General features: G+C 42.9%; 1 protein-coding gene and 1 long non-coding RNA gene across 2 annotated transcripts; one reads left to right on the forward strand and one right to left on the reverse strand.

Moving 5' to 3' along the window:
- Positions 1-1,831: 1,831 nt before the first annotated feature.
- LOC126481401 (uncharacterized) lies at positions 1,832-3,140 on the reverse strand. The gene is made up of 3 exons (XR_007587551.1): positions 2,643-3,140; positions 2,381-2,518; positions 1,832-2,274 (listed from the first exon to the last, which is right to left on the reverse strand). It is a non-coding gene; the product is annotated as an uncharacterized LOC126481401 (long non-coding RNA).
- An 87-nt stretch (positions 3,141-3,227) lies between these two features.
- LOC126480839 (phosphatidylinositol N-acetylglucosaminyltransferase subunit C) lies at positions 3,228-4,896 on the forward strand. The gene has a single exon (XM_050104184.1). It carries the CDS (start codon positions 3,342-3,344, stop codon positions 4,191-4,193), a length of 852 nt encoding a protein of 283 aa, XP_049960141.1. The 5' UTR covers positions 3,228-3,341; the 3' UTR covers positions 4,194-4,896.
- Positions 4,897-16,089: the final 11,193 nt, after the last annotated feature.

Genomic DNA, 16,089 nt, shown 5'->3' on the forward strand with positions numbered 1-16,089 from the left:
AAAATCTTGGCCTGTATATGTTTGTCACATATCCCCAGCAGTCACAATCATCTGAAAGAGTTTCTGAGTATTCTACAACAGAGTACATGCAGTCACTTGTTTTAACCAGTTTTCCCCGTTTAACAAAATTTACATATCCATTTTTATTGGCCATATTGAGAAAAGCATAGAGAGAATCACATTCTAATGCAGATTTAACTACTGGTGGCTTCAGTATGTGAAGACAGTCTTTGCATGTGATCTGCCTTGAAAGGCGCAATGACACATACCCTGCAATATAATTGAGTATGTTTTACTTGTGAAATGAGAACTTAATCTTATCATCAAGAAGTGCACACCACTCCTCTACTTCATTTTCTGCAGCACTTTCATCACTTTCTACTACATGCTTTCTTGCATGAAAATCATAAACAGGTGGCAAACAACACACATTAAAATTTGAGCAATTCCCATTCATTGCAGTGACACTGTTACCCAAGAGCAACTTTCTCATGGCACATTTGAGCTGGTATGCTTTTGGATTGTTGTTCCAACCACATCTGGACCGAATGCAGGGGAAAAAAAGCTCTATGTGGTCTTGTGACAGTTTATATGTTAGCAAATACTTCAAAGGAGATTCAACACGAAGCATACTTGTCAGAGCTATGTGCCTTACTGATTGCACATTGAAAATTATCCCAAAAGCAAAAATATTTCTTGCATGGAGCAGCAATGGAACACCAATGATTTTTAAGCTTTTGATATAATTTTCAGTGTGTCTGAAAATACCAACGTGTTGACTGGGTGTTGTGTGATGTCCTTAGGTTAGTTAAGTTTAAGTAGTTCTAAGTTCTAGGGGACTGTTGACCATAATTGTTAAGTTCCATAGTGCTCAGAGCCATTTGAATCATTTTTTTTTAATTTAATTTTTTTTTTTTTTAAATACCAAGCCAATAAGATTTGTTGTCAAGTCTCAGGGGGCTCTTATACCCTTTACCTAATGGATTTCTGGAGTTCAGAATATCAATAATCCTATCAATATTATACAAAAATTCTACTGTTGCTTCACTTCCTTTAATATTTGGATCACCAACCCTCCTCAAACACTCTATACTATCTGTCACACTAGAACTCAGGCTAATGAAACATTCATTTTTCTATTTACATAACTTATATGTTGTCCTGATAGTTTGTTGGCAAATGTCATACCTTCTTCTTGTTGTACCTTGTTCAATTGCTCAACGAAAGGCCATCTAATAGTGCCAGTTGGAGATGATGTACCTTGTTCAATTGCTCAACGAAATGCCATCTAATAATGCCAGTTGGAGACTCAATAGCAGATACTTCTGCTAGAGCATTTCTGGCAAACTTAATCATATGACATGCCCAAGATACAATAAACATTGTAGCTCTTAAAATCACCCTTGGAAAAATTTAAAGTACAGCCAAGTGTACGTAAAGTGCTTATATTTACCTTGCAGCCATCACATGTAACACACCAAACCCTAATGCCAGAACTATGCAGCCTCTCTAAAGCGGATTTTATCAGTGTGGCCTGATTATTTGCCTGTACACCGTTGATAAAGAAATATGCAATCGAGCATATAAATTTGCCTTTAATAGAGACAAGCATGAAAACCAGAGCCTCAGATGCCTCTATTACTTCTTTTGACTGAGGCACTTCCCCACCAAACTCTAAAAAACCTGTGTATTGCTTAGTTCCTTGGTCCCAAACTACTTGCTTCCTAAGTGCCACACTGTCTATAATTAGACATGAATTGCTGAACTGGTCCCTTACAATTGGGTTCGAATCAATGTAGGCCTACTTAAAAACATCTTTCAAGAAGCCAGTTTCACAGTCGACACTTGCCCCCCTTTTGGGAATCAATGATTTATGGGTCAGAGGCATTAATTTTTGCAGGTATTCATATGCTGCTGGTGAATAAAAGTACACAGTCATCGCAAACATTTTCACATTTGTTGTGTATCTATTACCCTTTGACGAGAGAGAGTTGTCCACTAAATTGCACACTAATTCCACTTGTGTTCCTTTCTGATGATTGAGGAAGTTATGTAACTATTCAGGAAGATGCCCCTTCTCCTTCAATGAACTTATGATGTCATCCATGGAAAACACTTTCTTCTCTCTTCTTCGAAGTTTTTCACGGACACACTTCAGTTTACGTTTTAATTCGTGCACAATGTCTGAGAAAAAATTGCAAGTTTCGGTCGCTTGTCTTCCATTTCTACTTTCGGCTGTATACCACAATCAATTACTTGAGAACCAACTGCACTCTGAAATAAAGAAACAATTTCGTTATATATGATTGAAATAACTCAAGGCTTGATGAAAAAATATTATAAGTAAACTTTGGGGGTGTGAAAACATCCTTATACTAACGATTTCGACACAATTCGTAGCTTCTGCATTGGATAAATGGGACATGCTTTCCACGGAAGAATTCTCATTGACAACGTTCTCCACGAAATCAGTAGCTTCTGCAGAGGGCAAATCAAGCACGGATTCCAGGACAGAACGCTAAAAACAAAAATATGGAACTGTATTACAACATTGCGTAGACCTATGTAGCCCATCTGTGTCCGTACGAAATAAATTCACAAAAGTCAAAACCACACACATAGCAAGGAAATTAATTAGCTACCTCAAATGGAGAAGCATCGTAGTCACTCAAAATCCTAAAATGTCGTCGTGGCTGCTTATTTGGTGGCATCAAATGTGTCGGAAAGTCAAAAATTGATGGCACTGCTTCGGATCTGAGACGTTTCTTCCACGTTCCAGGGCTCACTACGTAATCATCTTGTGGGAAAAGGTTTCCGCAAAGAAAACTGCAAGACTTAGGTTTAAAATCTTTCCGCTTCACGGAAGTAATCCACTTCTTTAGCAGCTCTGGGTGCTTTAGAGGAAACCTGTTCAAAAACATCGAATTAGCAAACGCACTAAGTCTGTATTGTTGTCGTATTGTATCGGCAGTCTTATCACCTGTGAAATGGTAAGTCACTTTCCTTACTCCATCGCTTCGCACAATTGAAAGCGGAACAAGAAATCACCATTTCGATAATCCTTAATTCCTTATACACCGTACAGACCGAGAGAAACTTCTTGGCAAATTCAAATATGGCGGGCAATACAGACGATAGTAATCAGCTGGAAGAGCCATCTATCGGTAGGTCCGGTAGTTGAGCATCCCTCATTTCGCTAGCTTTAGACGCCTGTGTGGTAAGTGTAAAGCAGGTCTTTGGATGCGCGTTTAGCTAACTGTGTTGTGTTGACAAGTCATGGGTGGGAATTTGGTGTTTTGTGAGGTAATTGACTAAAATGCGTTTTATCTGAACGACATTCGATGACTATTAAGAAAAGTTCAACAAGATCTGCGTGGAAGAAGAATTTGTATGAAAACAAAGGCTATCCAGACAATTACACAGATGCATCGTTTCTGGAAGAATTGAAGAAAAATGTACATTCTCGAGGTGTGTCGTATGGAGAGGCGATCAGAGGGGGTGGACTAGTTGCACGCCAGTTATGCATCGTTGTATGGTTTGCTTTAATATTCGTGTACGTCAACAACGAATGGATTACACCGGAGAAAGTATTCGTGTGCAGCAGCATACTGACAGGAATAGGTTACCTGCTGTTCAGAGCAGTACATACGAGTGTAAATTATAGCACAGTATTTTGGGGAGATTTGCACACAGTTCTAATATTTCTTTCCTTTGGCTACGTGCTGTCCCCTATTCTGAAAACACTTACCGAGACAATTAGTACAGACACAATATATGCGATGACCACGATAATGAGTTGTGTTCACTTGATATTTTTCGATTATGGTGTGCCTGCAGCAGTTGTATCTAGCGCCTTGTCTCTGAATGCGGCCATATTTGGTTCAATATGCTTAGCGTCACGACTGCCTTCACCATTCCATGCCTTTGTGCTGTTAACAGTTGCAGTTGAATTATACGCACTCCTTCCAATGTTATTGTCAAATGTGAGAGGATCTCTGATCACTGTAGGTAGCATGGTCACTGTAACTGTTTATTTTTTATTTACTGTGTCATCAATTTTGACTTTCCTGTTTATCTGTTCTGTGATATTTATCACAGCAGTGTGTCCATTATGTTTTGTGAAATGGCAGTGCCACAAGGATAACATATATGGTCCATGGGATGAAGCTGTTGTAAGCGAGATTGACATGTGAGGACTAAATGTTTATTTTTAGAAACTGGGTGCATCTAAAGCCACTCAGTTATATCCAAATGAATTGTGTGTATTGGTTTGCTTTCCACTGTTTCATTTGACTTTAATATTTTGAATTTTTTTTATAGTGATATGAGGTCTAGCAAAGTGTTAGCTTGCAAGAGAGTGATGCATTAAAACCAGATTGAATCCACGTGCTGTATTAACAAACAGTGGTGTAGTTGAAAAATTGCTCTTCACAGTTGGTTAGCTTGATGCTTAGCTGGTTCCTAATCACTTTGTCATGTACTAAACACAGGATATAAACAATAAAATTATCACACAATGGAGAACATCAAGTTTTCAAACAAACATGGAATGTTCTATAAAATTATTGATTGGTTTTCTATAAATGAACAACTATCTAACAGAGTTATTACATTTTGAATCATAAAGTTATTTAAAAAAGTAGTAGTAGAACTCAAATGAACAGCAATAAGAAAAATGGAGCAATAAAAAACCACAGATAACTGTTCTGCAGGGACTCACAGAAACCACCACATTTATGTTCACTAATTTATGGTCTACTTGTGTGATTTTTCATGGAAGAAAGTTAAAATTAGAAGGAAGTTGGCTTACCTTAAACTGAACAGCCTGGGAAATTTATGATACTAAGAGTCATATGAGTGTCAATTCAGAAATAATTAGACTCTAAATCAAGACAACATTGTTTTATTTGCAATTCACCCACATTTATCTATGTCACTGCAGGCCATATGATTACAATCATCCGTAGCACATATGTTCAGGTGTTGGCTGCAGCAAGCAACTTCTACAGCATGTGTACCAATCTGTAAGGGCAACATTTTCCGACAAATCTGTTTCAGTTCTGATTTGAAGGAAGAGATGTGGATGAACATCTGTTTTGAATGGGCATGTATGGTCAATGGAAGGGTCCGATTTCACTCGTCTGCTTTTACCCGTGACAACTGTGATGTCATTGAGGTGCGGCATGTGAAATGGATTGTTTGCGAAGGGCGTATAGGGTTGTCTGTTTCTAAATTGTTTGATGTTGGTGTGGTATTGGACTGAGTGTTATTGGAATTGTGGAAGTTCGTATTTTGCTGCATTGGCAGTATGTTATTTACTATCGATTAATTTTTGGCTTTTGAATTGTTAGTTCATCATGTTTTCAATACTGTAAACGTTATTTTTTGGAAGTTTTGTTTGGTACTATCAATCGATTTTACGAAATTTACCGTACCGTGACCATCATAAGAATAAATCTGATGTAAACATCACAGCGTGTGTTGTTCGTCATTTGGTTGAAACTCACTGGATTTTGTTTCACATGGAGCAGAAGCCAAGCTGTGTCAAGTGTAATCAAGTACAATTGTAAGTACATGTTTTATGCTGTGTTACACGCACATAGACTGAGGGATAATGCAGGACAACTGCCTTACCAGCGCATTTAACTTGGACGACTTTGTCCAGCCAGCTGGTCCAACCAACCAGCAGTGATGTCAGCAGTTGCGTTCAAACGTAAAAGGGATTAGCCAAGACTATAGCTTCGAATGACATTTATTTTTTAAAGAGAATGAAATAATAATCTGCAAACCCCAGCACTACCACACGCCTCTTAGGTGACAAGACGGAAAGCATAAAATGCTCCCGTTCTCACGTAATACAGTATTGTAATTGCAAACAAGTAGTGAAAATTCCTGTCTTAAGTATGCGGTAATTTTTCTGAGCGAGCTGTGCGTGGTGCAGCAGCATACTGCAGATTTCACTGTATTGTTGATTACTGAAGCCGCTGAAGGTATTAATTACAGTCAGTCGTCCGGTAATCTCTTGGCTCTTTATACATTCGAGTTCAGGTCATCTGCTACGTTGATAACTAGTTGATCAACAACAGAAGCCACACAGGTGTCGCATTTTCTCCTCTTCTTTATGACGAGCCATTCTATATCCCACCAGCGTTCAGCAGCGACGCGTGTAAAAGCTGCGTGCGTTAGTTCCAGTACGTGTGGCAGCTTAACATTGTTATAATTCCTGACAATAAATCTGTTAACTTGAAGCAACCTTTATTAACAGTCTTTCATAAAATAACAATAATTAAGAATTTATATATGAAATGGAAACAGGAATTTCGTGTGGAATGTGTAATTAGAAACATGAAGACATACATTATTCATAAGAGATGACTACGAATTTTACAATTACGAGATGCAAGTATTTCAGATTGGACGAAAAAAAGATGACCAACACGTAGTGCTGGTAACGGAGCGGTTGTTTTGGAGATAGAGATTTCACGCCATTCCATTCGGAGCCTCTGGCTTCCTCCGCTTCGACAGGTCAAATTGAGGAGACGCCATATTGCAGATGAATCTTGCCGTATTTGTTTGATTTTACAGTAGAATTTGCATAGCGTGAAAACGCGCTGTTTCCGGGCATAAATTCTATTAACACAAACAATGATTGAAGTTTTCTAATAGGATTTTGTTGTGAAACTGCACATTTATTGATAAAAGTTGTACAACAGCCTTATACGGAGAGTGACGTTCAAATATTGGACCTTATAAAGCGGCTGGCATCGTAGTGTTATTGGTAGAGTTGTAGATCGTGGAGTGAAAGGTTCCAAGTTTGATTCCACCCAATGGGAAACATTCTCCATAAATGTTTAAAATTTCTTTTTCTTTCAAACTTCTACTACAAAAGGGTGGCTTTTTTTTCTTTTATTTCCCCTCTAGAAGGTAACACATTTGTAAAGCTTTATTGCACATGTCTTATACCTTTTACCAAGGGCTGTCCTTATAGCTTTCTGTTAGAAACTATCGAGTTACCGTCTACACAGTGTCCCATCCTCATTTAAATTTGTCACTTGTTTTGTGAAATCAATTTGAGGATAGGGAACACAGACAGTGTAGCAGGCCTGTGTGAAGGAAGTCTAACCGGAGACAAGCGTATCCACATCACAACATTAAATACGAAAATAGCACATTCAAAGCTACTTTAGACCTTCTGTTACATTGTTGATTAGTCTGTCCACAGCAGTGATTCCAAAAACTGTATATATGTGGGAAACAAGGGAGTGTTGTTAGTGTTCTGTTTCCTCATCATTTCTTGTTGCTCTGTTTGTTCTAGTTACATCAAACAATTTCTAAAGAAAGCGTTGCAGCTATCCCTACATGTAATTATTATCCTTTCCTCTATCCAGAATTATCAATCATTATCAAGAAGTGGAGTCTGGAGTGATGGGAGGCAGCAAGGGAAATTGAGAATAACGAAGAAAGGCCAATATATTTTTTCATATAAAAGGAAAAATAATTTTGTTATATCTAACAGTAACTACATTAAATAATAATGTGTAATTGATTAAACTCCAAATAAGTTATAAATACTTATTGTTTTCGCTCAGAAAAATAGTTTTCTGGCTGTTTCTGGGTGAAGGGAATTACACTTGTCAGAAATAATTTTTTCCAGCTTTTGAAAATACCCTTTCCGCTGGTACAGTTGAGGCTGGAATGCTCAAGTACCACTTGGCATTGTCGCTTAGCCCTGTCGTGCGATTTCCCTGCACCAGTATTCCACAGGATTTGTAGTCTGAGGCATACATGGATTCTCAACGTACTGATGTACACAAATTGTGGCATGAACTGCAGCTGATGATGGCCTCTGGGTCTATAATTTGTCTGCCATAAAATCTAGTAATCCTGCACCCCAGGAACTACAGCCAGCAACTGGTTGCACAGTCTGTACAACTTTCTCTTCCTGCTTCTTCAAGATGCACTGTATTTCTGACATCACCGTAGTTCTCGCGTCTTCAGCACACAAGGAAGATTGGAACACTAACTTCTTGAAGCGTGGGTCAAAAAAAGTGGCTAACTTTGTGGCAGTGCGTGTTTCATAGGGAAACAGGCACTTTTCAATTGATTCTTTAACCCTCTGACTGCTGGGGACGTGTTAACTCGCCATGCCTCGCCGTTCCCCTGGTGTGCCTGACATGCATAAGCGCTGCCCTCGGGTCTTCCCTACAGCACTAAGAACGTGTTGACGCGTGCTGCTCCACTAGCCTTTCCACCACTAGGGACGAGTTTAGGCGCGCTGAGTCACAGCTGCCTGAGTGCTACAGATGTTTAAACATGCAGAGCGGTCTTTCTGCCCCGCTTTTCCAGTAGCTGTTCAGTGGTCTGACTGTATAGTTCAAGAGTTCGTGTATGTTTGTTGCTGTGTTTCCTCTTTTCAGAATTCGATTCCTGTGTTTTCTTCAGTTTTCTATGTGAGAATTGTCACGTCACCGTGGTTGCACAGATAAAGAAATCCTGGATATGCTCACTAAGAGCAACAGTGAGTGGGAGTTATCTGACATTGGTAGCATTGATGAGTCTTCAACAGTTGGTAGCAGTGATGAGTCTTCAACAGAATCTTTAAGCTGTAGTCCTCAGCCCTTTACATCAGAAGGGAGAGCAAGAAATACAGTTGTGGGAGTGACAAGTCGATAGTCGACAGGACACTGAAACATTCCATTGCGGGTGAGGTTCTTTGGAGGAAACAGTGTGTTCGTTTCCCGCGTTCACGTATGTATGTATTGTGTTTGTGTGGTACAATAAAAGTGATTATTCCCAGTATAGCACCCACGCAAGTGTTTTCTTTTATGTAGTGGAATTATCCCCTACGTAAGTGGAGACCCCGTAACTATGTGGTGTGACAGTAGACGAGTTTCTTTAGATATTTTCCGTGACGTCTCGTATCGGCATGCCATCTGCACAGAACCTCTTCCGCGACATCGACGGTGTCATCCAGAATATCAAGAAGGAGCTCGACATGATGCAGCAAACCCCTCAGTACACAGTGCCACGGATTCCTACATCTCATACCGACTTCATCCACGACGTTACGTTTCCAACCAGTGGTTCCTGCACCACCGCCACAGGATATTGCCCCACACAACCAGCCCGCAGGACACGCCGATATCGGACCAAATGTGCTCGCGTTTTCATCATCCGCGTTGGTGCCACTCCCACGAGATTCAAGCTTTCCACTCGCCGGCTCTCGTTGCCCACCCTCGTCGCGGTTACAAATTCGGCCCCCGCCTTGTGTTCCCGAACATCCGGAAATTTGGTTCACTATTATGGAGAACATTTTCGTGCAACAACAAATAGTCGATGGTTTTGAACAGTTCACGCTAGTGATATGCAACCTGGACCAAAATCCGTCGTCAGTGATACCGGATATAATTATGCAACCCCCACCACAACAAGCCTACGCTACCCTCAAGAAGGCGTTAATTTTGCATTGCACAAAACCTGTGGACCAGCGGATAACACAGCTCCTGTACCACGAGAAACGCGGCGACAGGTGGCCTTCAGACTTTTACCGGCATTTACGTGCTATAGTGGACGCTTCCGTGTTCTCAGACACATTACTTGCGCACATCTGGCAACAGCAGTTACCTCCGCAAGTGTGCTTAACCTTAACTGCCTACGAGGGCCGGCCATTAAGCGAGTTGCTGCAAGTGGCCGATAGAGCGCACTGCCTGCTCGACTCGCGCGCCACAGTGGCCGCCTCCACAAACACCTCGGCCAACGACACCAGCCGAGCACGGCCGGAGCCGATTGACACGACGCCTCCAGCTTGTGCTGCCACGATGAGCGCCGGACGCGACCGAAGCTTTCCGATCTCTCCGTGCTGCCATCGATCAGCTGACCGCACAGCTGCAGCAGTTAGAGCCACGCGGCGTTGTGGCGGCTGACACACACGCGGCGTCGCCAGCCGACGCGTCCGCCGCAGTACGCAAACAATGGCACTGGTATTGCTGGTTCCACCAGCGTTGTGGTGCGCAAGCTACGAAGTGTAAGACGCTGTGCTCGCACCCACACGCATCCTACGGCCTGCTTTAGGCGCAGCCGACCGTGACAACAAGCAACTGCCCCTAAACTCACAGACGCATGGGAGGAGAACACCCCTGTTTCAGCACGAGCCTACATTATGCGGATCGACTTCTCCCACTGCTGTAAGGTACGCAGCTTCACAAAGACTTTTCGTTCCTGATCGCTCTACAGGTTGGATGTTTTTGGTTGAAACCGGCTCAGATGTCAGCACTCTGCCTGTAGATTTCTTCCCTTCAGACAAACGTGCTGGAGAGACCACTTTGAAAGCAGTCACCAATTCAGTCATCCACACATATGGACAGAAAATACTGCCAACGGACATTGGGCTACCAGAAAAATGCAATTGGACCTTCATTATGGCCGATATCGACCAACCTATACTAGGTGCATGATTTCCTGGCAAAACATGCATTGTCTGTGGATTTATGCAAGTCACAACTTGTCCATTCTGCCAACAGATGGGTTATTCTGGGAATACAAGGATGTCCGACCTCTCATGCATGCCCGAGGGTAGATAACCTCAGCGCACCCACCTGGGTGGACACCATAGCGACGAAGGAATCTGACCTGCAGGTGGCTCAAATGACACCAAAACAGTTGACGGCACAACAGGCTCATGCTGTTTCAACTGCAAAGGCGACACCCAAGCCACAACATGGAACAAGAAAGAACAGGACAAAGCATGAGACGGTGGACCACATCCGTACAACTCCAGGCCCACCAGTCTCCTCACACATTCACAGGCTTGCACCTGATCGCTTGCGGGAAACCAAGGCCATTTTCAACGAGATGCTGCAAGAAGGAACTTCACAGCCATCCAACAGTCCGTGGTCCTCTCCTCTGCACCTTGCCCGTAAAAAGAATGGGTCATGGCGCCTGTGCGGTGATTGTCGAGTTTTGAATGCCCGAACTGTTCCGGACAGATACCCTGTGCCACATATACAGGATTTCACCCATTCACAGGCCGGGGTGCCCACATTCAGTGTTTTAGATTGCCGTAAGGCTTATAATCAGATCCCGATGGCAGAGCAGGACATACCAAAGACTGCAGCAATCCAGACGCCACTCAACAATGCCTTGGCCGGACACAACAAAATTGGCAAGCGCCCACTCCCGTGGACACCCGAGATGGACTCTGCTTTCAAGGCACTGCAAAACAGCCTTCACAACGCAGTGGGGCTTGCACACCCTGCACCAGGAGCTCAGCTAGCCCTAGTAGTGGACGCAAGCCAAGTCGCAGTCGGTGCAGCACTGCACCAGAGAGTGAAGGGTCATTGGTAGCCACTAAGTTTTTTCTCACAAAAACTACAGATGGTCAAACTCGTTGGAGTGCATACGACAGGGAACTCCTCGCAATGTATGAAAGTGTCAGGCACTTCCGCCCTTTCGTTGGGGGCAGGCAATTCACCCTATACACCGGCCATAAACCTGTCGTGGGAGCTTTCTACAAAATCAGTGATTCATGTTCCCCCACCAGGCCCGCCATATCGAGTTTATGTGCCAGTTTTCGACAGACGTGCATTACATCCATGGTGCTGACAACATTGTGGCAGACTATTTCTCATGCATTAACAGGATAAGTCCAATGTTGGATTATTCTGAATTGGCAAGGGCACAGGCTTTAGATGCGCAGCTGCAGTCCTTGTTGGTGGACTCGTCCACTGGCCTATGTTTACAACTTGTGGACACCCCCTGCAGCCCATTTAAGGTATAATGTGACAACTTCACGGTTAGACCATACCCATCACTCCCCAGTTGCGACGAAAGGTATTCGACAGCATTCACAACCTGGCACACCCAGGAACCAATGCCTCAGTGAAGTTAGTGACGAACCGTTTTGTGTGGCCTTCAATCGAGAAAGATACACGGGAGTGGGCCCGCAACTGCTATCAGTGTCAATGTAGCAAAGTGGGACACCATGTTCACACTCCAATAGGACAATTCCCAACCCCAACAGCACGTTTTGGGCATGTACACATTCACTCGGTTGGACCCCCCCCCCCCCCCCCCCTTCGGAAGGTTACAGGTACTTGTTTACAGCAGTAGATCGTTGCACGCGGTGGGCAGAGGCCACACCAATCAGGGACATTTCTGCAGAGACTGCGGCACGGGCATTCTTGGAAACTTGGGTGGCTCGTTTTGGGCACCCATTTTTCGTTACCACTGACCAAGGACGCCAATTCGAGTGGACACTGTTCCAACAACTGTCGAAAGTCTGCGGCTTCCAACGAAACCGGACAACTAGCTACCACCCGGCCAGCAACAGTTTGGTGGAAAGGTGGCACCGGACTTTAAAGGCTGCCCTGATGTTCCACGAGGACTCATGGACTCAAGTGTTGCCATTGGTTTTGTTGGGGTTACGGACCGCATTAAAAACAGACATCAGTTGTTACTCGGCAGAGTTGTTGGTATATGGAGAACCACTACATGTTCCAGCAGAATTCCTTGCACCAGTTCCTCTCCCAGATGAGACACAACTACCCCACCTCTTGCAACAAATGAGGAAGCAGGTAGAGACGCTACGTGCAGCCCCGACGTCTCAGCACGGCACGCACCCAGTGTTTGTACACCAGTCCCTCGATACTTGTTCCCACGTCATGCTCCGCACAGACCTGGTACGTCATTCGTTACAGCCACCGTACACTGGACCGTACCGAGTGCTAGGGCGAGGCACACACACAATGGACATCCTCCTCCAAGGAAACTTGACCGAGGTTTCCATTGAGCAGGTAAAACCCACTTGGACAATGACAGCACCGACTGCAGTCTCACAGACAACTTCAGACACAACTCGCAATGAACCCACACCTCCCGCAGAGCCAGACAGCTGTGACCCACCGGAGCTCCACACCAGGGGACCTAATGCAGCAGCGGAACCAGCAAGCAGCACCCACACCCGCACCCGCACTATCCGCACTCGGGCAGGCCGAGAGGTGAAGTTTAAGTACCCCACCATACCGGGTGCTCCGCACTTGAAGAGGGGGGTGGGGGGACTGTGTGGAGTGACAAGTCGATAGTCGACAGGACACTGAAACATTCTTTTTGCGGTGAGGTTCTTTGGAGGAAACAGTGTGTTCATTTCCCGCGTTCACGTATGTATATATTGTTTTTGTGTGGTACAATAAAAGTGATTATTCCCAGTATAGAAGCCACGCAAGCGTTTTCCTTTATGTAGTGAAATTACCCCTACACAGTCATCGGTTCCTCTGAATCCGAGGAATCAGAAAGTGATAGTGAAACGGTTTGGAAAAGATCGTGCTTAAGTGACACATTTGGCTGGAAAGAAACTGATTTCCAGCCGTTAAACCATTACTTCGATGACTCGAGTTCAGGACGCAAATGTCAATTAGATACTAAAAGATACTGACCAAAGCATTCTTTCATTTTTTGTGATATTTATGTCTCAAGAACTGATGCAATTTATTGCAGACAAAACAAGCCATTTTTACGTTTACACCAGAGGAAATACTACAGAATCTGTGAATTCTCGACTGTCAAAGTGGAAAGACACTGGATTTGAGGAAATGTATTGTTTTGTTGCTATTTGCCTTCTAATGGCGCAAGTTAAGAAGTTAAAATTAAGTGATTATTTGTCCAGAGATACACTTTTGAACACACCAGTCAGCAATATTATGTCCTGAGACCATTTTTCTCTACTTCTGAGAATGTTACACTTCAGTGATAACTCTGCGAGTACTAGAGGCGACAGTCTATTTAAAATTAGGACAATTGATGACAAAATTCATAAGACATTTCATAATTCATTTCGCCCACATCACAAGCCTTGTTTAGATGAAAGTCTCTTGCCGTTCAAAGGACAATTATCTTTTAAGCAATTTATTCCAACCAAGCGAAGCAGATTCGGAATAAAGACATTTGTACTGTGTGACTGTCAGAGTGGGTATATTTTGGATTTTATTGTATATACATACACAGGCGTAACAACAGAAATTGGGTTCCACAATTTGGGAAAATGTGGCGACATAGTGGCAACTCTTACGGTACCGTATTTGGAACAGGATCATATTCTGTATGTCGATAACTGGTACTCCAGGCCGTACCTGTTCCTCTCGCTTCACAACCATGGAACAGCCGCATGTGGCACTGTTCGTAAGAACAGGTGCAACATGCCAAAACTGCAGAAGAAATTAAAATGAGGAAAAACTGAGTTTAAGTCCACTGACAAGTTCCTTGCTATCAAGTGGTGCGATAAGAGAGAGGTGTGCACGTTGACCACAAGTCACACAACACAGATGGTCGAAACAGAGAAGACTGACAGACATACTGGCGAAAGAATAAAGAAACCACAATGTGTTGTAGATTACAATTCTAGTATGGGTGCAGTTGACTATTGTGACATGTTACTGAGCTCAAAGGGATCAGTGCGTAAGACTGTGAAATGGTACAAGAAATATTTTTTTCACATTCTGGATTTGTGCATTCTAAATGCTCATGCTCTCCACCGGTTGCTCACAGGGCAAAAAATGGCACTCGCAGAGTTTCACCTTTCTCTCGTAATAGAGATTGTAGAAAAATATGCTACAGAACACAAAAAAGCTGGTAGGGGAAGGCGCTACAATGACAAGAATCCTCTGCGATTCACTGAGAGACATTTTACGGCTGTTATTGTGAGTGAACATTCATAGAAAAGTAGGGCGCTGATGACCTCGCTGTTTAGCGCCCGTAAACCTCAAACACACACTCATAGAAAAGTATGCTAATGCGCAGGTGCACGGTTTGCACGAAACAGAAAAGTGCACCGGGAAGCTGGATACCAATGCAAAACTTGCAATGTTCCATTATGTGCTGTACCCTGCTTTGAGACTTACCATACAAAGAATCATTACTAATCATTGGGAACTAAATCTGAGAAAATGTACTGACACTTTTGAATGACTTACTAAAAAAAAAGCAAAAATGTAAATCTCTTTTTATCTTCGCCAGTGCCGGTCCAGAGCTCGGATCGAAAAGAAGGATGGGAAATAGATGCAACAGGTGTAAAATTATTCAAACGAAGCCTGACTTGAAACTTCCTGGCAGATTAAAACTGTGTGCCGGACCAAGACTCGAACTTGGGACCTTTGCCTTTCGCGGGCAAGTGCTCTACCAACAGAGCTACCCAAGCACGACTCACGCCCCATCCTTGCAGCTTTACTTCTGCCAGTATCTCGTCTCCTACCTTCCAAACTTTACAGAAGTTCTCCTGCGAACCCTGCAGAACTAGCACTCCTGAAAGAAAGGATATTGCGGAGACATGGCTTAGCCACAGCCTGGGGAAGTTTCATATCAGCGCACCAGGACCTTAACAGCCTAGTAATAAAGCATATGATATTGTAAACCATTTAGTGGAGTCAATATTGAAAACAAATAAGAATTTGATGTTTGATAATTGGTTTACTAGTTACCCCCCTATGATCCATCTCTTGAAAGAACATTCATTGGCTTCTTAGGCACAGTCTGTAAAAACAAGACAAATGTACCTGAGATTTTCAAAAAAGGAACAGAAGTATATAATTCTTGAGTTGGGTTCCAGAATGACATTACATTGGTGTCCTACATACAAAAAAAAAAAGTTGTTTTGGTTATGCCAACTTTACACCATGATAAAAACATAGATCAATCAGTAGGCGATAAAAGAAAACAGGAAATGATTACTAATTACAATGCAACTAAAGCTGGTATCAATGTTGCAGATGAACTGAGTGCCACTTATGATGTTTGCCCGCAACAGCAAACATTGGTCTATGACAATTTTTTATGGTATACTGAATATGGCTGCCATAAATGCCAGCAGAGTCTACAGAGAAAATAACAAAGATGGAAAAACACGTATGAAGTCTCGAGATTTCATTTGTAATTTAGGTTTGAATCTGATAAATGATAGCCTTCGCATTAGACAAGAAAACATATGTCTTCCAAGGGAAATTCGAAAGAGGATTGCTGATTGGTTGGGAGAAACTTCATCGCCAGTTCCAAAGAAAATGACTGGTATGTCAGGTGTGGCGACAGAAAGAAAAAAAAGAAAGA

Source organism: Schistocerca serialis, chromosome 5 (genome assembly GCF_023864345.2).
Source record: "Schistocerca serialis cubense isolate TAMUIC-IGC-003099 chromosome 5, iqSchSeri2.2, whole genome shotgun sequence".
Lineage (NCBI taxonomy): Eukaryota > Metazoa > Arthropoda > Insecta > Orthoptera > Acrididae > Schistocerca > Schistocerca serialis.

Bases quoted from the DNA above. Each gene is read 5' to 3' on its own strand.
- LOC126480839 (XM_050104184.1), top strand. From the start codon at position 3,342: ATGACTATTAAGAAAAGTTCAACAAGATCTGCGTGGAAGAAGAATTTG.